We start from the raw sequence: 25,000 nt of genomic DNA on the forward strand, positions 1-25,000 counted from the left end.
ATACCAACGGTGACCGTTATTTTTTTTATTTCATAATAAATATTACGGCGAACGCATTCACCCCGGGACTGCTTACGCCAAATTTGTCCAAGATGGCGGTCCAAAGAAAGAAAGACGGTTCTCCTAATGTTAAATTTTATGAGGCCGTGGAAACGATAGCACAGTTCGATTCGGTCCGAACATGGCTTCACAAAAATTGCAAAAAGGTAGGTTTATTCCTTTATGGACATTATAGAATCAACAGTTAAGTAACATCTTCGATTCGCGTTATACAATTTTGCCGGCGTCTCTTTGTTTAACCCTTTCACTGCCGGATTTTTGAATTTGCCAAATATGACGTTACAATATTGATGACGTCAATATTCCATGACGCGACATACAACAAATAGCCCGCTGGCTCTCGTCACGTCAAAGATAATGACGTACGATTTGCCAACAACATACACGCGCGTAATCACGTCAGAGATGTGTAACTTATACAGTATAATTTATCCGATGTGAAACAGGTCGGTATTTCAGCTAACAAATGACATTTTAAACAACTTCAATTTAGTTACTTTAACATAAACTTATTTTGTTACAATATGCATCAAGAACACAAGTTTTAATACTGTAATTGTAGTTCATTCCGGAACCAATTACCATACACACGCAGTAGCAGTAACCTTTAAACATGCCAACCCTTAGAGTAGAAAATACCCGTCCGATACGTTGGAAATCAATGACCAATTCAAGCCTGTACTTTTTATTGTTCAATATGTTTGACGTGCCTTTTAGACCGTGTTTGCAAACTTTATTTTTCACATATGGCCAGGAAAGTCGGCCAACCACTATTGCGAATGAATTCGCAGACTAGAGCTAGGGGACATTAGTATTGCAGATCATTATATTTACCACTCAATTTTATCGAAAACTAGAGATGACTGTAAGACAAAAATGCCCCTGCCTCCATATGAAAGTAGTCTATTTGAGGTCATCTTGAATGTAATTCCGTATTTTTTATAAAGTATGATGTCACATTATCATGCCACCCACTAAGTTTCATCAGCATTAATAACACAGAACAAAAGTTTGAAGCGGGACGAATATAGGTAGCACTGTATGCCTCAGCCCCACCTACAACCCATTTCATGGCGGGACCTTAAAACATATCATGGTCAGTTATATTTACATATACACAAACATAGTATGGTTCGATCCATGAAATACTCTCTTCTAGAGCTGTCAATTTGGTCACTGGCCATCAATTTCGTCACCGGTTAATTTTCTTCTAAAAAGCAATTTATCGGTACACACCGGTTCTCTTCGATTGTATAAAAGATATTATAGGAAGGTGTTACTTATTTTGAACGGTTTGGTTTGGTTTGGTTTATTTTGTTTAACGTCCTATTAACAGCTAAGGTCATTTAAGGACGGCCTCCCGTGCGTGCGACATGCATGCGTGTGGTGAGTGCGTATGTGTGTTTTGGGAGGCTGCGGTATGTTCGTGTTAAGTCTCCTTGTGATAGGCCGGAACTTTTGCCGATTTATAGTGCTACCTCACTGAAGCATACTGCCGAAGACATCCAGCAGCACAACCCACCCGGTCACATTATACTGACAACGGGCGAACCAGTCGTCCCACTCCAAATATGCTGAGCGCTAAGCAGGAGTAGCAACTACCATTTTTAAAGAATCTGGTATGTCTCGGCTAGGGGACAGAACCCAAAGCCTTCATCACAGGGGCGAACGCTCAACCAAAGGCCAAAAGTGAGGCATTGTCAAGGGAGACATTAGGAAGAAGAAAGTTGTTAAGAAAGAAGAGAAAAGATAAGTCCACAATTTAGTCGCCTGTTACGATCATGCAATGGGGGCAGCAGGTACAATTCTTACGCCCTACCTGCAGGGCAGATTTTGAACGGATTAGTGTAGCAACGTATTATGTATTTGAAGTTGATATCTTTAGTCTTAACGGTGTTTGAAATCAAGTTTTTCACAGTAGTAATTCATCGCCAAATAACCTTCTTTTTTTTTTACAAAAACTGATAATTTTGTCACTATACGATGTTCTCTTTGATCGCTATTTGTTTCAAGTAAGTATGTTAGTAATATGGAATATTCTCTGGTATAGTTAATAATTATATATTTACGTGTATATCACTGTCTGTCGTTAGATGGAAAAGCAAACTCTTTCTTGGCATGTAAAATAGAGTAACCCTGTTTAGTAACGGATGATCAAATTTGCTGGGGCCGCGGAGGCCGCGTGCTTTTACACATAGCTCTCCACCTCTAGGTCGCGAGTTCGAAACCCATGTAGAGATCAAAGGTCGCTGGTTTTTCTCGGGGTATTCTGATTTACCCCCACCTCCCAAACCTGGCACGTCCGTAGATGATTCTGACTGTTAATAGGACGGAAAACTAAATCAAATCCTATTTTTGTTGGGCCCGTAGTTTAGCGCACAAATTTGATGACCGGGCTTACAATCTACCGTTGGATATTAATAATAACATTTTACTACATGTAGTGAAATTATACTTTTTACGGATTTCTATACATTAAAGGATTACCGGAAAGATATGTACATTTGTAAACAATGATGATGAAAAAAATCTCGTGTGAAAATGTTTAGTTTAATTTAAACATACATGTATTTCATTGACATGAAATGACAAAGGGCTTAGTCAGCAAGTTTTACCAACTTATAAACGACTTCTCCCATAATAACAACACAATGATAAACAATAGCATAGTCACATGATGACATTAACAAATATTAAAAAATGTGATAAAGAAACGAAAATATGATAATTGACATATCAGAAATAGTATTTTTATAGGAGAGAGAGAGAGAGAGAGAGAGAGAGAGAGAGAGAGAGAGAGAGAGAGAGAGAGAGAGTTTATTCAATTATACTTAATCGATTAGAATTTTTTTTGTATATATATATTTTTGCCTTCCCTGCATTGTGATAAGAAATAATTAACAAACATTAGTGTTCGTTTAAAAAACCACTGGCCTAATCCACCTCAATGCTGTGAAGCTCTGTTTGCGCATGGAATTAAAAACTCAAACACAAATATATATGGCGGAAAATGGCACACTTTCTTGTTAAAGTGGCCTTTGTAGTTTATTTTGCATGATAATGAATTCTTTTATAATTCCAGTTCCAGATTAGATAAAGGAATGTAAATATATGTAAACCGCAAAGGTGAGCGGCCCAAATTCAGCATAAAATAAAGACCCAGTCCTGGGCTAAAAACCAGAGATAAAAATTTAATAATGCATAATGTATACATTAAAAAAAAAAACTCTGGAAAACCTTGGACTGATCCATAAACTAAAAGTACATAAAGTTCACAATGGTATCAATACAGAAATATTTAATTACTAATTAAAACAAAATACAACAACAAAGATATGTAGATCAAATGTCCTTCACTTACAGGGTGGGAAGGGTATGGGATTTTGTACTTTCTTGATGCTGATGCACGTGCTAAAGTTCTATTGACTTTCACTTTCACTTCTGATGAATCTTTTTCAAAAGATATTGTCCAAGATTGGTATAAATTTTTAGTTTTTCCTAATGTCTGTTTTTTCCTAATCTAATATGGCGTCGTTTTTTTCAAGAAGGGGTAAGCTATGGGGTACCCGGAGGCTGAGCAGGGGCCAAAATTTATCCTACTGACCAATGACATTTGACCTCTCGTATATGACCCGGATGTAAATTTCCTTATATGGAAATGGGCGGTGCTTGCCAAGTTTATGTATATACACCTAAACATGGCCTGGCTCAGATTTAAAATGAAAATGTGTGCAGCATCGGCAAAAACTTGTTTGCTCACAAACTTTTATTTATATAGTATATGGATAAATGGAGCATTTTGGATTAAGTTGTTTTTGTAATTATAGGAAAATGGCATGAAAAGAAGGGGAGAGGGGGAGTTAGGAAGTGATAGTTAGTCGAATCTTCCCGACCTTCTCTAGAAGTGAAAATGTTAATGTTTGGATACCAAATTAAAGGGTTCAATTCCTTATCCCTGCTATTTCTATATATTTGAAAACAAAACAATTTCTTACTTATGATATCGCAGTTTATAACGATGTGTTGAGAAAATTCCTCATTTCTGCTAAAATGACAGATGGAGCAGCCAATCACATTGTGGCTGTCTGTATGGCACTGATACTAGATAATTATATACGCTCACGGAAAAATATTTGTATGGCACTAGTGAAATCTAGACGCCTTAGAGATACCCATATAATACGTCCGTATAGTTTTGGAGAAACATGTACGACATTATGCCATGTTTCACTTAACAATTTTATACATTATGACAGTGTTTCCAATTACATTTGTAGTTTGCCTGGGTTAATTTTGGACGTTGAATGATACAGGTATCGTTTTGAGATTCATTTTTTTCCAAAATTAAATCCGTCTCCAGTTACTGAAGAAGTATTTATTACAACAAGAACAAATACTGCACATCATTTTAGCACCTAAAATGATAACTAATAGGAAAACATAAAAATAATACACATATTAAATGAACTCTATATTTCAGCGCATCAATGAATACATAAGTATAGAGTTGCAAAATGATAAGTTAAACTCAGTTACTGCCGCGCTAAAATATGTACAGTACATGTACGTTTACACCAGGTCACAGTCATTCTTTGTGTGAAACCGGGGGTACATTTTGTATAATGGTCGAGTATCGTGAGTTGTACGTCCATGTATTTAACGAAACAAAACAACTATTTATGTAAAATCCGATAAATATTTTGTGACCCGATTCTCACAGACACGATATCGGGTTCGATGGATGTCTCCTAAGAGGCACACATTTCCTCAAACATTATTTTACATGTCAAGAAGATTGTATAAACAGAACAAAATAATCTAACGATAGCAAACAACATAGTATAATAAATCATGAAAATAAAACATATGTATACAATCTGATTAAACAAAATATCAATAGATCAATAGATTAATTTTAGATATCTTTCACTTAAAGGAAGTACAATCTGATTAAAATAATATGTTCATGGCTTTTGCGTATTTTTACGTAATCTTTGCCTGAACAAATGATTTATTTAATCAAATCGTAGGAAACAATGTATAATAACTGCGACGTATGTATGCAAGTCATAATATAATTACGTCTGTGACGTCATAATGACGTCATCAAATGACGTCATAATGACGTCCGGTATTTTAAGATTTACCCGATTTCCCGTATAAGGTCAATGAAAACGAATCTCAATTCAATTAAAAAACATTTACTTCTAAAAATCCTTATGATCGGCCCAATCGGCCCTTTGGCACTCTGGAAACCAAAAGATCGGCCCAATCGGCCTTCTGGCACTCTGGAAACCAGAAGATCGGCCGAAATCGGCCCTACGGCACTATAAGGGTTAAAAGCAATTTAAATGTTGTTTATAGTATTCGTTGCTTATGTTGTTAACTTGTTTATCCGCATAAAATAGGCTTTTTCATTATCCATGTTCTATATATTTTGAATTCGAAATGGAACGATTATGCTATTGATTAAACGAAACTCAATTCGAGTCCGAGAGTAAACCACTAACGGATAAGGACAATCCGGCCTAGGAGTCAGGTTATATGTTTATAATTATGTTTCACCGAATTTTGTCAGTCATGAAAGTAGAGAATGAATATTGGACATCATTTGCTCATTATTTTTTTTATATTTCAGTATACGCAAGCAGATCCACCGACCAATAAAAGTTTGGCCAACCTTGTTATCCAGCTGTTGCAGTTCCAAGAAGATGCATTTGGAAAATCAGTCAGCAATTCTGCACTCACAAAATTACCTGTATGTGTTTAGGCCTATTTTGTCAAAAAGTATTTGATGCCTCTCCAGCCCTAGCCTTATATCTTCTTCAATGTTTCACAACATTGTTTGTCGCCATTTGTTTTCATTGATTTCTACTATTGAAGCGAGTTTTGTTGAATCAATTATGATTAGATGCATATATATAAAATTCTACTTCTTCCAGCTAAGGTCAGGTTTAAAGGTACAGTACACTTGACCCTGGAAGGTGGCATAAGGTTAAGCACCTTTTTTGACAGAGGTTAAAATCACTTTGCACTTCATATTAAATGACAAATGCATGAGGAGCGGAGGACTTTTAGCAAAAACAAAAAAAAACAAAGCAAATGAAAAAGAAATTGGTGTCAAAATGCACTAATAATTTTTATGACCTGATTTATTATCCATCTCATAGCTAAGACTGTTTGAGAGAAAAATGATATTCATTTAATTAGTTTATCTCTCAAAAAGTTAAAAAAAATAAATTGCTTAAATGACTTTCTTGTAAATGTTGGCTTTTGTAACAATAGCAGACATACTTTTTAATTTAGTTAATTCACTGGGTATGTAAATTTGATAGTATTACATATTTCCTTTTTATTAGATATCACTGCCTACAAGTTTTGTCATCTTTGGACATTCTTGTTTTACAGATGAAATGCTTCTTAGATTTCAAAGCTGGAGGAGCTTTGTGCCATATCATTGCTGCTGTTTATAAATTCAAAAGTGATCAAGGATGGTAAGACAAATTGTAATAAGAAATTATGCTTTAATTCATACCTATATCTTTAACTTAATTAATCAAAATTAATTTTATTTATACCTGGTGAATGAAGTCATTTTCATCAAATCTTTTTAACATAATAAGTTAGGTGGATTACAAAGGTTAAAAAAATAATCGCTGAATCTTTTCTATTTTTTTTCTTCAAAATAATGTTCACTGAAGAAAAAAATAATCGCTGAATCTTTTCTATTTTTTTTCTTCAAAATAATGTTCACTGAAAAATATTTTGCTATCAAGCTTTAACATTTTCCCCATTTATGTCAGAGATTTATAACTAAAGTGTCTTTTGTTCATCAGGAGAAGATTCGATTTCCAGTCACCATCACGAATGGACAGGAATGTGGAGATGTTCCTACAGATAGAGAAGTCCCTTGTCCAAAACAAATGTCTGACAATGCCGTGTATATTCCTTCAGCCAGACATTGATAAATCTCTTATGCCAAAGTTGAGGGACATTATAAAACGTCACCAAGGGACACTGGCCGAAGATCCAGAGGATGCTACTCATATCATTCATCCTCTGCCCTCTAGTAGTGATAAGGACGGTAAGAGAAAATATCTCAGTTGAAGATTTGCCGGAATTTCTCAGGAACAGTTCATCAGTTTATTTCTTACTGATATGTCTGCTCTAGTTAATGGTTTTTGAGTGAATTACTAACTAGACTTATTTCTTGATATGATTAACTTCAACTTACGATCAATTGTAATAGTAAAGTTTTGCAATATCAATACAAATCGAATATGTGGGTATGAACTATATTGTTGTCATATTTGTTGTCATTTAGAAATTGCTTCTATTGTCCAGTTGTGATATTTTTTCCTCTTTTGTCTTAAATAAAATTGCAAGGAACATTATATTGGAATAAATTGATTTTATCAGACTTGTCCACCAGGTCAGACAGACTTTGCAGAGACTGCATTTGCTATCAGATATATAAAATTAGACTTCAATTATACTTGTGTTTTATGTACAGAAGAGTGGATCCGTCCAGTGATGAAAAGAGACAGACACGCCCTCATACACTGGTGGTATTTACCAGACAGGTTAGTTGTTATGAAAGTTGGATGTGTTTCTTCTGTTTTCAAATCACTGTTCCCCATTCCTGTTAATGTTGTCAGACCAGTAGAAGAGGTCGCAATATCAAGATTTCCACATAATAAAAACAGCAAGATAGAAACATGAGGCTATTAGATAAGGTTCTATTCTCATTTGATTTCAATATAATGACTACTGATACCAGCAATATTTAATACTTATGCCTAATTCCTGATATTGACTTTTCAAAATAAGACATTCCCCATTACTATTTGACCTAAAATGCCTTGAAACTTCTTATATTAAATTGAATACACTGTATCTTGTGCTTTGTATTTGTAAAATTTCTGTGTTGTTGCTGAGGATGTGCTTACAATGTATATGAAAATGTGTGTGAGTGTAGCATTAGTGAACTCTTCATCTAATGACTAGAGACTTGTGTGGTCTAAACAGATTTCCCTGATTTCCCTGCAGTGAAATCAATCTGTTCCAGGTATTCTGTATTTAAGTTTACTAAACCAATATATATTTGTTGCAGTTATGACACCTGGGCATTGGATGTCCATGTCGAGGATGACCCTCCGGAGAAGTCTCACCATGGACCATGGGAGGTACGATTACTAAATCCTATTAGTGTATCATATACTGTTTAATAAAACTACTGAAAGTTTATACATGTTTACTGTGGGAATTGTATTTCAAAACCAATTGCACTACTGTGACAAGTAAAAGTCAATTTGAAATTGATACCTTGTAATAGTTCTTTGTAAAACAGTAATAGTGTTATATATTATATTATCTATTGTACTTCTTTGATAGCTTCACTAGATTTACATATGATAAATAAGATCATTATCATCATAAAGAATCACATTGTTTTTTTTTATGTAAATGACATGTGAAATATTCTGGATTTTCTGACATGGTACAGGTAACTGCCAGATGGCTTTTGGATCTAGAAGAATACAATGAGTGGATGAATGAAGAGGATTATGCAGAGGAAGAGGTAGGTATATTGGCACTTCTCCAAACCCTTAGATAGCTTGTCACCCTGGTAAATACTAGCTGCTTTCTACCAACTCTGACGGAAAATTTAAGCTCAGTTGGTAGAGTGACAGTTTAGTATATAAAACCAGGGTCCTGGGTATGATCCCTAATGGGGACATTGAACTATTAATGACCCCTGTTACATGCTATAACCCAGTTGTATCATACAGAAATTGTAGTCTATCAACTTTTCTTGTGAACAAATTAGAATAACAATATATGAATGTGTATAATTTTAACCCAGTGTATTAACATGACAATTTTATCACATTTCTACAGATTCAATCTTTAACAAGTACAAATGCATTGTTTGACCTGATAAACACTCTGGCTATAGAGACTCAGCCTAGTGAAAATCAAAGGGCCAAAGGCCCTGAAAAAACGTCATGGTCTGAGGTCATAAAATAAGAAATTTAAAATTGGAATTTATAGTCGGACAGTTACATTTGTATCAGATGAAATGTCTTAATCTGGTTATTCCTATTCTATAAATATTCAAGAAAACATGTATAACATATTCATCTGCTGACAACTTTCCAATAGCTGAGTATATTTCTTTCCCTATTTCTTTAATGCTTGTGGAAGATTATTGATATACTTCTGAATCAGTAAAGCTGCTTGTAAACTTTGAAAAAAAATCTACTGAAGGACAAATCGGTCTATTAACAGTTACATGTACAACATGCAGAGATAAAATCCAAGATGTACTCAGCTTAAGTTTTTTTTATTTATACTACACGTATAAGATGTTAATTAGGCCTAGCAAACATCTATTTGAGGATCCCTAGTAACATCGAAAATACAAATATTTTAACCCTCGATAGAAAACTGCGGTCGTGCTGTCTGTCATGCTGTCTGACGAGACATATATAGGCCTACAGTTTTGACAAACAAGAAGCCGGTTCATCATTCATGGATCATAATCGTTAGATTCTTTTCAAATAAATAATAATCTTATTTAATAAAATCCTCATGAAAAACGGCAATGTAGTTTGTTACAACTTGCTTTCAATTCCTGTTGATATTTCTTGCGTATTCTAGCGACATACAAATAAATATGAAACTGCAAACGGTCGCTGGCTTAATTACATTAGACATATATGAGTCTAAGACATGTAAATTTCCACGACGATCAAACATAATTTTTTACTTTCATTTTCAAGGCAGGATCGAGACAGAATTACGTAATCCTACGCCAACAAAATTGCATTATACTGATGAGGAAAATGTTAATATTTATAATCTAAAATAGTCTAGGACACCAAACATTTATATTTCATTTTAAATAATTGCAGTAAACACGGGAACCATCAGTTAAATTGTGTCAATAATTTCTGTCAAAATAAGAACTATATTAGGCTGCGGATGTATATCATTTGTATTATAGAGAAGAGAAGTTGTTAGCCAGAAACAAAAGTGTGACTAACAACATTTACCCACCAAGACTATAACGGCAGGTGCCAAAGGCATCCTGACGTTAAAAATAAAACAATATGGTTACAAAACTTAAAAATTAAATCGATCGAAAGAATGGACTCTTGGAGCAATATAGATACGTCCTGACACTTGTACAAATAGTGCCACACATCTATGGATACACTAAATGTCTATCTGAGATTCACATTGTCATTGTTCTGTTTTAGTTTGAAACAAAAAGAAGCAAGAAAACAAAGATAATCAAGATGACAGTTGATGATGTAAGTAAAATGATTATCAAAATAAGTGAAGAAGTTTCAAAGAAGATAGTTCCCCCTGAGGGGTTATAAGAGCTCTTTTCTCAACTTTATTTAAGTCATTTTCCAGATTTGACTTGTTAACTGGATGCAATTGCTTTGGTTAAATGACTATATATTTAGGATGTTATAAACACTGCTGTAACATGATTCAGAGATGTACAATACAATTACAGCTCTAAATTACGATTCCTCTCCATTGAAGAGTTATCACAAGGACGTTATTTTAAGAAAGAATTACAACCGGTTTGGGTAAAATATCAACAATGGCACCGATACAAATTGACTTCTAACTATGTAGTCTTGTTAAACAGAAATCTATTGATCACTATTGTATATCAATATCTGTTGTACAGCTGGTTCCCAGCCAGGATAGTGACAGGCGGGAAAAAAGGGACAAAAAGACCAAGAGAAAACGATCACCTTCGCCACCAATTATAGAAAAGAAGAAACGCAAGAGGTTAGTTCATAAACACTAAAAATTATAGTGATGTGTTTCTACATATTCTGTTATTTCATATACATTTTGTATATCTACATTATGGACAAAATTTGTTTTATTTTATTGTTATAGTTTCTCTGATCTATTAGTCAGAAAGACTGATATGGTCTATATTAATGTTTAGAGATTTCCATAATTCAATACCAAATTCTGTTGAATAAAAATGTAAATCAAGGAAACTACAAAATCATATCAGATTTATGAAGTTCTCCTCTTACTCAAAGTACATGCTATAACTTACAAAATGTTGATAATCTAATTAACATTGTTCCACTATATTAATTTGATTATGTATTTGACAGTGGGCGTACCTCCACTGCACCTGGGTCAACAAAGAAGAAGAGCACAAGAGATGAGGATGATGAGGATTTAACCAAGGACATGGATAATCCATCACCTGAAACCAACATTCAGGAAGTCCAACTATCCAAACAACGTAATGTTTTAATGTTATCACAGTTTTGTAAGGAAAAGTCAAGTGTCAACTGTCAAGATAATCTCTGTAGAAATGTATAATGGTTACTAGGATTATCAAGATTAAGTCAGGCCTGGATTTGTGTGATGTGATAGAGGAATTCAGTTAATTATATTAAGTCAGGCCTGGGCTTGTGTGATGTGATGGAGGAATTCAGTTAATTATATTAAGTCAGGCCTGGGTTTGTGTGATGTGATAGAGGAATTCAGTTAAAATGTACAGGTAGAAGAAAGTATTGCGAAACCTACCCTGAAGTGATGCATGCTAGGGAAAAAAAAAACCAAAAATATCAGTTTGAAAGTATTAAGATTCAAAATGATGTGTTGAGATAAGAGTAAGTGATGAGTATGAATGTTATTGTGTATTACAGCTAGCAGTGATGAGTATGAATGTTATTGTGTATTACAGCTAGCAGCTCGCGAAGTACCAAAGACTCAGAGAATATGCCCATCAAAGGTGGTACCGTAATGGACCTAGATGAGGAGACCAATGACAAGGTATATACAGCTTATCCTCAAAATGTCAAAAAATTAATAGAAATACTCAGAAATTTAGATATGATAATAATTACATTAGGAAATACTAATACTGGAAAGATGTTATGTTATAGTTAGATGGAGGAAAAATTAAACAAACAGAGTATTCCCAAGATATCAGAACTGCCACTTTTAGAAGTAGACTGCTTATAAACTACTCCTGAGGGCAAGTGATTATTTGTGTTTGTGAAGTACAGTTTCTTGGACTTGAATGGTTATGTTGATGAATTACAGTTCCCTGAGGGTGAGGGTAAGGTTGAGTCAGTGGAAACCCAAGAGGAGGTGCCGAAAGACAAGGAAGAAGAGGAAGACAATGTGACGGAACAGACCCACCACATCATCATTCCAAGCTACTCTGCCTGGTTTGATTACAATGGTATTCACTCCATAGAGAAGAGAGCTTTGCCCGAGTTCTTCAATAGCAAGAACAAGTCAAAAACGCCAGAAATGTAAGTTTGATTAAAATTCCGACAATAAATCCGTAATTAAAGAAGTATTTCCTATTTTTTTTTCATTTTTAAAAAGGAAAAAATTGTTAATATAATAAAACATATTTCTGTTCCAATCCATTTGGTTCTGTTCTGTACCCAGATTTCAGAGTTTTTCCACATGTCTGTTTTAGATACATGGCTTACCGTAACTTTATGATAGACACATACCGTCTTAACCCCACCGAGTACCTCACCAGTACGGCCTGTAGGAGAAATCTGGCTGGTGACGTGTGTGCAATAATGAGGTAAGATCCGACACCAGTTGACTTCAGATAGTAGGGAACATAAAAAGTTTGTTGTGCTACATATTCATTTATGTTGTGTTGAATTCTGATTGAGAAAACATTAGCATCATTGAATACAATATGTATTGCCCCCGGTAAGAAAAATTAATATGAAATTCACATAAAATTTCAACATATCCTTAAAACTGTGACTCAATGATCTTTATTAGAACAATTCATTTTGCTAAAAATATAAGAAAAAATGCATTCAGATTCATAGTTATGGGAGTAATCTTTGTCCAAATTGTTTTGAAATTGGAAAACATTCTTTCTGAAATTCAATAGTGTTTTCAAAACTTATATCTGGACTGGCAATGATAATGTGTCAGTATCCTGACAAGCTACAGCTGAATGCATGTATGTTCCCTCCAGAGTCCACGCCTTCCTAGAACAATGGGGTCTACTCAACTACCAGGTGGACGCTGACAACAAGCCATCAGCCATGGGACCTCCACCAACCTCACATTTCCACATCATGGCTGACACACCATCAGGCCTGGCCCCAGCAAACCCACCAAAGATCAACCAGGTATGGTAAATCTAAATGCATTTATGGGCGTGGGTGGAAGGAATACCTGCCCTCAGGTTTTGCCAAGTGTCACTCACCAAAGATTAACCAAGCAGTCTGTACTTAGACTTGGCAGGGATAGAGATGGGGTTGGGTTCATAATTTAACTGAGGAAATTCGAAAATTCAATTTTACAAAAATGTCTCCTGCAGTTGTTTATGAAGACATTACTTTTGTACATCTCCATTCTGTAGTTAGAACGCTAGCTAGTTAAACAAAATGCTTAAGTCAGTCCTGTAAAATTTTCCAGAATCTCTTCAAACAACAAAGCACGACTATAATCATTTCAGATTGTAAGTACCGATACAGAAGGTGCCAAAGCAAACTCAAAATTACAACACATCATCAAATCTATAAGTAATATTCATATATTAAAATTTATAACACAATACTTCTAATAACATATTTGGACCCTGTACTACATTGTCATCTACTTGTTTCCCACAGCCATCAGCAGCCAAACAGATAGTCAGTTTTGATGGAGATAAGGACAAGGAGCGAGATGGAGATGATAAGAAGGAGTTGTCTAACTTCAGTCTCAGGATGGACATATACGCTAAAAAGGCACTGAAGGTAAACAATTCATTCCGTAATATTCCTTTTAGAAATATTGAATTTGTATTTTTGAGCTTTTTTAGTCATGCATTTAGAAACTTACAACAATGAAAATAGCCTGAAATTGCAAATTCAACAAGTTTTAACAAAAACTAAATTTGTCCCTCTATCACACCATGAAGCTGCTTCAAACAGTAGAATTTAAAAGAAATAAACATTAAAGATACAACAACTATTGTAATGGTATATTTTATCATTAGGACAAAGGCGCTGCAACCCGTTCCCGTGAGTGGACAGATCAGGAGACTCTCCTGTTACTGGAGGCCCTGGAGATGTATAAGGATGACTGGAACAAAGTCTCCGAACATGTTGGTAGCCGCACCCAGGATGAGTGTATCCTTCACTTTCTCAGACTTCCTATTGAGGACCCCTTCCTTGAGGAAGATTTTGGACATCTCGGTATGCTTATGTACAATTACAGTTTTACACTGTTTCATATTCTTCCTTAAATTCTTATGATATCATGACTTATGTATACATAGATTGAGTGTCCATGAAAATATAAAGCATCAAGGCTGTTGACTATTAGACATTTATTTCTATATCTACTGGAAAACATTTCCATGAGTTTTAACTCGTATAATTTAAATCACTAGTCTTGTTACAATTTACAGTAGCTGAAATTTCTATCGTCTTACTGTTGCAGGACCCTTGGCATTCCAGCCCATACCATTCTCCCAAAGTGGCAACCCCATCATGTCCACCGTGGCCTTTATTGCCTCCGTTGTTGACCCACGTGTGGCCAGTGCTGCAGCCAAGGCTGCTCTAGGTAAGTTTGGCTCCTCTGTCCCTTAGTGATAAGCTGTATCTGCCTTAAGGGTATTCAAATGATTACATTTCACTCTGGTCTGAGTTAAATATTGAATTTATGAAATCCAAAGGCATAGATCACTCGTTAAGAAATTACTTTATTGATGTGTTACTAGTACCTGTTAGATAATGAGGATACAATTTTCCATAGGTTTCACAGTCACAATTCTTGTATAGTATGTAGATTGACTTTATTAAGGCTTTGTCACTGAGTTTTGACAGCCGCGATTATGTTTTCCAAATGTGTAACACATTTCCACACTGCCTGCAGAGGAGTTCGCAAAGATGAAGGACGAAGTTCCCCCAGCTTTAACACATGCCCATGTCAAGATGGTGGAGGAGGCAGTGAAGGAGGGCAAGCCTGTGGATGCTGTTTTTGGTCTGGAAAAGAGCGGCATCGCTGGTACTGTTGCTGAGAAGGAGGAGCCTAAAGAAGGTGAGCTATGTCTGTCAACTGTTGTCCATCATCAAGTGTGATGCACTGTATAAAAGTTCCCTAGGTTCTTATAAACTGTTGTCTGTGCATTTTAACAAAAATTAAATCTTTTTTACTGAGAGGCATAAGCATATCAGTATTTAATACTGCTATTTGTTATTTTAGAAACGGACAAAGTAGAAGAGAAGAAAGAATCTGAAGACAAAGAAAAAGATGAGGATTCAAAGTCTGAAGGCAAGAAAGAAGAGGGAAAGGAAGATGAGGAAGAGAAAGACAAAGAAAAGGTATAGCTTACATTATGTTGGGCTGACTTCTCCAAAGGGATACATTTTTTTTTTTCTTCCTATATTTTCTGTGTTCTTAAAAGTTCTGATTGGCTACTAAGTATTAATTACCGATTTCCAAGGAGGCAAGATATCTTCCTTTCCACATTCTTCATACAATCGTAATGAAGATTTATGGTATAGTAAAGCAAAGTTCTACTTTCTATTTGAGCGTTTCATGTTATGTGCTATAATCTCCACTATATGTATCGAAGCTGGGCGTGTAGTAACACAACATTTCACACAAAGGTGGAGTATTGTGGGTCTTTCTCACTGTTCCTAGTTACAGAATGCTACACTTACAGTGACCACTACTATATAATCTGTATATGATTGAATCATTTTTCCTTTAGACTGAAGAAGCAATGGAAACAGAGGAGGCAGAGAAAAAGGATGAGAAGTCAGAGAAAGATGACAAGTCAAAAGATAAAGAAACTACGAAAGAAACCGAATCAGAGGAAAAGAAAGATGAGGTGAGTATATTTGGTAAACAAATTCTTTTCATGAAATAAAACAAATTTTATAATTATTAGAACTGAAATTTACTATTTAAAAATATGAAAAAGACATAAGAGCAGTTATATGTACAAATAATTTGACTTTTTAGCCCACCATCATCAGATGGTGGGCTATTCAAATCGCCCTGCGTCCGTGGTCCGTCGTCCCTCCGTCCGTCCCTCCGTCCGTCCCTCCGTCCGTCCCTCCGTCCGTAAACAATTCTTGTTATCGCTATTTCTCAGAAAGTACTGGAGGGATCTTTCTCAAATTTCATATGAAGGTTCCCCTTGGTGCCTAGTTATGCATATTGCGTTTTGAGACCAATCGGAAAACAACATGGCCGACAGGCAGCCATCTTGGATTTTGACAATTGAAGTTTGTTATCGCTATTTCTCAGAAAGTACTGAAGGGATCTTTCTCAAATTTCATATGTAGGTTCCCCTTGGTGCCTAGTTATGCATATTGCGTTTTGAGACCAATCGGAAAACAACATCGCCGACAGGCAGCCATCTTGGATTTTGACAATTGAAGTTTGTTATCGCTATTTCTGAGAAAGTACTGAAGGGATCTTTCTCAAATTTCATATGAAGGTTCCCCTTGGTGCCTAGTTATGCATATTGCATTTTGAGACCAATTGGATAACAACATGGCCGACAGGCAGCCATCTTGGATTTTGACAATTGAAGTTTGTTATCGCTATTTCTGAGAAAGTACTGAAGGGATCTTTCTCAAATTTCATATGAAGGTTCCCCTTGGTGCCTAGTTATGCATATTGCATTTTGAGACCAATCTGAAAATAACATGGCCGACAGGCAGCCATCTTGGATTTTGACAATTGAAGTTTGTTATCGCTATTTCTGAGAAAGTACTGAAGGAATCTTTCTCAAATTTCATATGAAGGGGCCCCTTGGTGCCTAGTTATGCATATTGCGTTTTGAGACCAATCAGGGAAAAAAATGGCCGATAGGCAGCCATCTTGGATTTTGACAATTGAAGTTTGTTATCGCTATTTCTCAGAAAGTACTGAAGGGATCTTTCTCAAATTTCATATGTAGGTTCCCCTCGGTGCCTGGTTATGCATATTGCATTTTGAGACCAATCTGAAAATAACATGGCCGACAGGCAGCCATCTTGGATTTTGACAATTGAAGTTTGTTATCGCTATTTCTCAGAAAGTACTGAAGGGATCTTTCTCAAATTTCATATGTAGGTTCCCCTTGGTGCCTCTTTATGCATATTGCGTTTTGAGACCAATCGGAAAACAACATCGCCGACAGGCAGCCATCTTGGATTTGACAATTGAAGTTTGTTATCACTATTTCTGAGAAAGTATTTAAGGGATCTTTCTCAAATTTCATATGTAAGTTTCCCTTGGTGCCTAGTTATGCATATTGCGTTTTGAGACCAATCTGAAAACAACATGGCCGACAGGCAGCCATCTTGGATTTTGACAACTGAAGTTTGTTATCGCTATTTCTGAGAAAGTACTGAAGGGATCTTTCTCAAATTTCATATGGAGGTTCCCCTTGGTGCCTCATTATGCTTATTGCATTTTGAGATCAATTGGAAAACAATATGGCAGACAGACCGCCATCTTGGATTTTGACAATTTAAGTTTGTTATCTCTATTTCTCAAAGTACTGAAGGGATCTTTCTCAAATTTCATATGTAGGTTCCCCTTGGTCCCTTGTATTGCATTTTTGGACCAGTCTGTCCTGAAAACAACCTGGCAAACAAACAGCCATTATCGTTAAATCTCAAATTTCTTATATAGCTAGGATTCCCTTGTTTGAAAAGTACTGGAGGGATATCTCAATTTGCACAGATTAGTAAAAGGAAGGGAAAAATAGAGAGAAGATCAATCTGACATAGAACCTATAAAGATCATTCAATGGTGGGCGCCAAGATCCCTCTGGGATCTCTTGTTTTACAAATGAAAAAGTTGTTTCTGTATCACAATGATAGCAAGGGTACATTGAAAATGTTTGGTTTGTAGAAAAAGACCGATGAAGAGAAGGAAAAAACTGGTGAAGAAGAAAAAATGGATACAAAGGAAGGAGAGGAGGAAAAATCAAAGGAGGGCACAGATGAGAAGAAAGAGGAAGAAATGAAAGTGGAGATGTCAAAGAGGAAGGCCGATGGCAATGTAGCTACGGCAGCAGCATCTGCACTGGCATCAGCAGCAGTCAAGGCTAAGGTATGTCAATAGGTACAGTCATGTAAAATCGTTTTACAGGACTTCTTTTTTTTTTTTTTAAGTACAGAATTTTATCTTGATACTTACAATCAACCATGAGCTGATGCTGTTTGCCAAGCATTCTACCCTAAAACTTCTGGGGTAAATTTTCTAAAAACGATACAAGTTGACATAAATATGCACCCCCACATCTTTTAACATTTGCTACATATATTCATCAGAGGTCTAGGTGTGATGTTACAGCAAATTATTACAGAAACATTTTGTGATCTTTTCAAATTTTATTATGTTTTGGACTTAACTTTTTTTGCATCAAATGCAGCCAGTGAGCTTTGCAATTATTGATTGCACTTCTTTACCAAGCCATTAAAAATTTTGCAAAACATTTCAAACAGATTTCGCAAATACTGTAACTACAACAGTGCATCTTGGTAAAATAGAAAGAAAAAGTGCTTGTTGATAGTGGAACTTTGTTTTATAATCCAGCATTTAGCAGCAGTGGAGGAGCGTAAGATCAAATCCCTGGTGGCACTGTTAGTGGAGACTCAAATGAAGAAGCTGGAGATCAAGCTACGTCACTTTGAGGAGTTAGAGACCATCATGGATAGGGAAAGAGATGCAGTAAGTGGCTACACTACACTTTCCTGGTTTAACTTTTGATGTTGAAACCTGTTATTTAGAGCCATTCTGAATTTAGAATTTTGTTAAAAGTTACAGTATGTTTGGAAAAGTGGATAGGTGCATGGATCTAAACCATTATTAAAATATTCCTAGTGTACCCTGAGCCCCACTCGATTTGCACTCTTCTCCTTCTAGAATATATCTTCCGGTCACTCGATTTGAAGCTCTTCTGCTTCTGGAAGATCTTCTACCTCTTCCGTCTCGAAGCTGGAAGATTTCTCTTCCAAGATGGCGGCGACCATGTTTTAAGTGTGCGAGTGATGAGTTTCACTAGAGAAGGATATATGACACATACATGCATGTGTTTGTATCATAGTGTTTGAGAAAACTTAAAAACTTGTTTATTTTGGGTTATATTCTCCCGGTTTACTCGATTTACGTCTAACGGAATGCGATCTTCTTAGAAGGCTTCTCTTCTGAGAAGAGTGCAAATCAAGTGGGGCTCGAGGGTTGAGACTAACCTTCCAAACCATATATTACCTGATGCTGTGGTTCCTTTGTTATCTTTACTGTCAAGCCAAAGCTTTATAAAAATTCTAACTTTTGAGAATAATCTCAACTCAGTAATGTGATTTGGGTAAAGAGTAATATTCCCTCAGATGTTAAATGCAATTAGGACTTTCTATATTGCAGCAAAATAGCCCTAAATGTAGTATCTTTTCCTTGACAGTTCTAGCATAACCTGTATACCCTAGGCCCTGTTTGATTTTCATTTGTAAGTTAATTGAATTGTGTTTTAGCTGGAGTTCCAGCGTCAGCAGTTGTTACAAGAGAGACAGATGTTCCACAATGAACAAATTCGTGCAGCTGAACACCGGGCCCGACAAATCGCCATGCAGCAGCTTGTGTCGGAGCAGAAACAGCAGTCTGCTCAACAGGCTGGCGAACAAGGTATGGTTTACAGAACAGTCAGTACTCTGTTGGTGATTTGTCCTTTTTCAAATATATGTTTTTCAGAGTATAAATTGTCACAGTATATTATTTTTAGCTCACCAGTTACGAGTAACTGTTAGCTTATGCTTTCACCCAGGCACCCCACCCCATGATTTAAAAGTTTTTGGGATAAGCTTTTGAAAAGCTTTTGAAAAAATCCTTAATTATACACCCCATACCTTCCAATTTGTTACAGTTATTTATTAGAGGTCATATTACAGCAAAGTAACATGAAAATGTTAAGTTTTTTTTTTTCCAAATTTTACCATGTTTTGGATATTTTTGCATCAAAACTCATTTCAAAGTTATTCAAAGGCTTTGATGTCCCTCAGGGTGTGTAGAATCATTATAATTCTAGATATGATAAAATGAGTGTTGGAAATATTTTTGATTTTTTTTTCTGAAATTTTTCATTAAATCTGAGTTTGTTGAGATAACTTTCAGAATTTGGATCAAGTTTACAAAAATATCATCAAAATATTAAAAATCATTTTATATATGATTTAAAATTTAAGTCAGTAATATGTTATCAAATCTTGTTGGACAGGAGGCTCAGCAGGTTCTGGAGGCGTGCCAGTGTCCACACCATCTCTCGCTGCAGCTGTCGGCCAGAGCTACCCAATGACTGGCTCCCCAATGGCACCCCAGGGCCCACAGGCTCACCAACCTGCACAAGGATCCCCTGCCCCCTCATTCCCTACACCATCACAGAGCCAAAGTCCACAGCCACCACCTCAGACACTCACCCAGGGACTTCCCCCACAGAGCATGCATCTCCCCGCCACCCCTACAAAACCCAGCAGTGTGGAATCTCCGGGTAGGTTACGCTACAATAGAACTTCACTAATAACTTATAACTTATCAACATGTTACAGGTGCTTGTACTTAATATCTGGTATCAAAACGTTGTCTTAATCAAACCATGAAATTGAAACTATCAAATATTATGCTTTGTTAGATTGAGAAAATGGAGCAGCCATAACTGATCATTATTTTGATTTTAAGATTCTTTTGTATAAAAAAAACCAACAGCATAGTATGATGTAAAGTGTAATATATATTCAATATCTATGTGAATCTTATATCAAAATGAGGAGATGCATTTTAAATCTGAATTTCTAAATTTTCCTAAACCTTGGCCTTTGAAAAATCCTTGGCTTTCCTGACCAGTCAGTTGACATCAACTGATCCATACTAAAAATACACTCTTTACAATTAAATCACAGTCACAATGATACTGGTTCCCATCATTAGGTCTAGGGGCTTCAAAAAGTTCTCTGACTCAATTTTGATTTGGATATATCATTCAAAATTGATATTATATACTTACTGCTTTAACAATGGCCATTTCGCCAATATCCATTCAGTTTCGCCAAGCATCCATTCAGTAGTTGTATCATCTTCAAACTAAGTAAAAGTGGCAGGTTTTAATTAGATGGTGACAGGACTGAGAAACAAGGAATTAATGTTCTTGGATTATGTTTACTGACCTGTTCAAGAAAAAAAAAGACATCCTTCCTACATTTCATTTATGTCCTATAGTTGTAATGATTAAGTCATGTTTGGATCTCTCTCTTACAGCACCGTCGACACAAAGTGATTCAGAACCCATGGTAACCGACTCTCCGTCTCCTGCCGTACCAAAACCTTGACCAGTGTCAGACTTGTTGTTGTGATTGTATTTACTTGTATAGTGAAGGTGCTCCCACGTAGGAATGTGTTCAGCAAAGGTTGGATATAGAAAGACAATAGATCTGATTCATTGAGAACTGTGTATGGCAGCTGGATTGTGTACCGATGTGAGACCAATGACACTTTAATTCACAAAGTAAAGCAGACACATTAATACCAATGTATTTCTGTGTTATTGACTAACTTGGATCGTCACCTCTCAAGTGATCAAATTCATCACAGATTTGTTCATGACGTCAATCTGGATATTGTCCGACAAGACCTATATCGCTCATGACATGGTGTAAAATCTCAGGCAGCCACCAACGTTCTCGTATTGTTATGTTGGAGCTGGATTGTCTCCCCTTTACTGTATCTCTATGATCATGGATAATAATATTGAATCAGTTACTGAAGGACTTTTTAACAATTTTGACCAGTTTTGTAGTAAAAATGATATCTGGTATTTTATTTTGTACAATTTATATTGTCTGATCCATACTTAGGGTATATATAGTTTGTAATACGAGGAATTGTGCAATTTTAGAAGATTAAGGGGTGTCAGATCATACCCATTTAACACAATTGTTATTTACAACATTCAAATGTGTTTGAAAAATTACAAGTTTTCGTTGATGAAATATGGTTGGAGTTTATGGTCTAGTGTGACGTTTTCTGGTGAGCTTGGACAAATAATCAAATGGGCATGCATTATAAACACTTACAGGTTTGTTGTAAATTGTAATGTTAAATATTACACAAACTGGTCATTCAGTGTAAATCAAAGAGCCTCGTAACACTGTCAGATGAGAAGCGATCCAAAGGAAGCAAAGACATTTATTCATCAATTTTTCATGATCATTGTAATGTCAATGTCAGTATTTGTTTCTGATCATGCCATTCTGGGCATTGAGATTTCATGTTTTTACACCATTAATCATAGTGAATGTTCTGTCATCTGTAAAATAAATGTATCAATAACAGTTATGTTGTTGTGGTTTCTTTTAAGATCAACATTAATGTCTTCCATGACCAACAATATCCTTTAATACCATAACCTTGTCACTACATAGGGAAACACTTAAGCTTACTCAAGAAAAGATCACTTTTCTTTGGTGAAATAGCTCTTTCAGGTTTGTTAAAGACCTTCAAAGATAGAATGTATTATGCTTTTGCAGAATTATAATTTTCACCAAACACACCCTTGCCAACAGACCATCACAAACAAAATTGTGAATTTCAGTAGACCATCACAAACAAAATTGTGAATTTCAGTATCCTCTGGGGAGGGGGTGAAGTTGACTATAGTTTATACAGGAAAACAATTCATTTGGCTATAATTTCTTCGTTTTCATTTGGAAATAAACCAATTACAAGCATAAGGAAACAGTTTGAGAATTCCCCCTGAACTCATCTGATATTGTCCCAGAAATAATACAGATTCTCCAAGGAGTTTGAGAGTTTTGAATGTTTGAGAATTTTGACCCTGACCCAACTCAAGTGGTTGAGAGATGGGGCTCAATAACGCCACCAAATGTCTCGTCTGTAACAATGTTTCATCTGTAAGTAATGTGTTTTATTGAGACTGATAATATTCCTTAACTTATATTTTTCCAGAGGAAAGAATTCTGTAATACAATCAATAGGTGTTGCTTTATGATTACTAACATTTTCCCCACTTAAATCCAACAGTGCTTCAGTGTAGAAGTTTTAAGGTAAAGAACAAGAATGTAACTTGGGTAAGATAAGGCACTTCAGGTTACATCGAAAAAAAGACTACTGTGTATAGGTAGGTAGGTATTTTATTTCAAAATGTTTTTACATTATGATGGAGCACAAAGCCGGGCTCTATAAATGGACATAAAATCATGGCAGTTAACATTATTACTTTACAAAAATATTGACTTCCAACATCAGGAACATAAATGTAATTGTTTTAAATTCTCAAAAAGATTTTAGTTTCCACTGGTGTTGCTTTCATGATAAATTAGAAACATTTTTTTCTGTAGAGATGAAAACCAGATTGTATTATTATGAATGACAACAATTTGAAAATTTGAGGTGAAAATAGTATTTATAACGGTACAAACAATTATTTTTTTCATCATAATTGCACACTTTCTGTTGGTTGAGATTTTTTTTCATACGTCTGAAAAAACATCATGAAAATAGCCCGAAAAATGTGACGGTCACAATACAGACATTGCATGTTGATTTTTGAAAAAAGAATCCCTTATAAGATCAGTTAAATTGTACATAAAACATGTTTTAATTTTGAAAATCAATTTCAAAAATTAATTATAAGCATTGATGTCAATTATTTTTTAGTTTCATAGGGGTATGAAAAAAAAATTGTTTACAAACTTCTGTAAGAATCTGCTACGCAGATTCATAGTTTGCAAACAAATTTTTTTCATACCCCAATGAAACTAAAAAAAAAATGAATAAAATCAATGCTTACCAGGTAATTGTTTCTTGTAAATAACAGATGTATATATATATACAGTATACATAAGCATAGCCTTTTTATAAAGCATATGATTTTATCAATGAATATTTTTATTGACAATGGGTTTTGATCTTAGATAAGTAGTCCATGCAAGTTACACTTGGTACTGCAAAGCAGGTACGTACAGTGTATTTGTTTATTTTTACAAATCTGGGAAACAGTTGAATCATCATAGACGAAATGTCTATTTTTGAATATGTAAACAATGTTTGGTAAATCCCTGTCATTTACAGATTTGTTCATTGTTTTACAACCTATTCAGAATTATACATGCATAAATAACACTTGTACATCTACATGTACACTAGAGAAATGCATAACCAACTCCACCCTTTATGCTTAATATTCCCAGTAATGTTATTTGTTCAAATATTACATTGTTAAAACTTGCATTTTCTACATCTATTGCCGTACATAAACAGATTGTACTACAATATTTTATCAAATGAAACGGTATCCGATATTGCACCTGTAGTAAGCTTCTTCAGTATTATCCATCAGATTTAAAGTAACAAATTTTTGAAAAATGAAATCTATCTACCATGATTTTGAGTATTTGACAATATGTTTAAACAAGTATGGAACCATGTATATATATATATATTATGTATACAATAAAAATTATATATATAATTGATATAGGTATAAAAAATATGAATTATCTCCCTTTTCTGGAATGTATTAAGTACACCAGTATATCACTGCTATGCAACAGGAACGGAAAAATCATTCAATTTTATGAATGAGTATTGACTTGATAATCTATATTACAAAAGTACTATGAAGCTTCCACAGGACTTTATATTGTTACGGCATGATAAAGTATGTAGGTAGCACTCAATGTTCTGGCGACAAAATACTTAACGATGCAGTATATACAGAGTATAGGAATACAGCTATATATTAGCTATAGTCAGCTATATAATAGCTATAGTCAGCTATATAATAGCTATAGTTGGCTATAGTAAGTCATAGAAGCTATAGTCAGCTATATAGTACCCATAATCTGCTATATGGTAGCTATATAGTAGGTATGGTCTGTTATTTTATATTAAC

The 25,000-nt window shown here is 35.2% G+C and overlaps 1 protein-coding gene across 1 annotated transcript; it reads left to right on the forward strand.

Moving 5' to 3' along the window:
* The first annotated feature begins 60 nt into the window (after positions 1-60).
* Positions 61-22,418, forward strand: LOC117321765 (SWI/SNF complex subunit SMARCC2-like). The gene is made up of 25 exons (XM_033876283.1): positions 61-206; positions 5,699-5,818; positions 6,469-6,554; positions 6,897-7,144; positions 7,574-7,643; positions 8,174-8,246; positions 8,567-8,641; positions 10,326-10,379; positions 10,772-10,875; positions 11,220-11,353; positions 11,801-11,889; positions 12,163-12,377; positions 12,551-12,664; positions 13,076-13,232; positions 13,719-13,844; positions 14,087-14,285; positions 14,533-14,655; positions 14,968-15,132; positions 15,298-15,416; positions 15,809-15,928; positions 17,950-18,150; positions 18,637-18,771; positions 19,572-19,722; positions 20,312-20,581; positions 21,346-22,418. The coding sequence occupies exons 1-25, from the start codon at positions 93-95 to the stop codon at positions 21,414-21,416; spliced, it is 3,333 nt and encodes a 1,110-aa protein (XP_033732174.1). The 5' UTR covers positions 61-92; the 3' UTR covers positions 21,417-22,418.
* The last annotated feature ends 2,582 nt before the right edge of the window (positions 22,419-25,000 follow it).

This window comes from Pecten maximus, chromosome 2 (genome assembly GCF_902652985.1).
Source record: "Pecten maximus chromosome 2, xPecMax1.1, whole genome shotgun sequence".
Classification (NCBI taxonomy): Eukaryota; Metazoa; Mollusca; class Bivalvia; order Pectinida; family Pectinidae; genus Pecten; species Pecten maximus.

Excerpts from the sequence above, each read along its gene's own strand:
- LOC117321765 (XM_033876283.1), top strand. The coding sequence starts at position 93 with ATGGCGGTCCAAAGAAAGAAAGACGGTTCTCCTAATGTTAAATTTTAT. Across the intron at positions 11,354-11,800 it reads AGTCCAACTATCCAAACAAC|CTAGCAGCTCGCGAAGTACC; the intron begins GTAATGTTTTAA and ends TGTGTATTACAG. Across the intron at positions 15,133-15,297 it reads GAAGGAGGAGCCTAAAGAAG|AAACGGACAAAGTAGAAGAG; the intron begins GTGAGCTATGTC and ends TTGTTATTTTAG.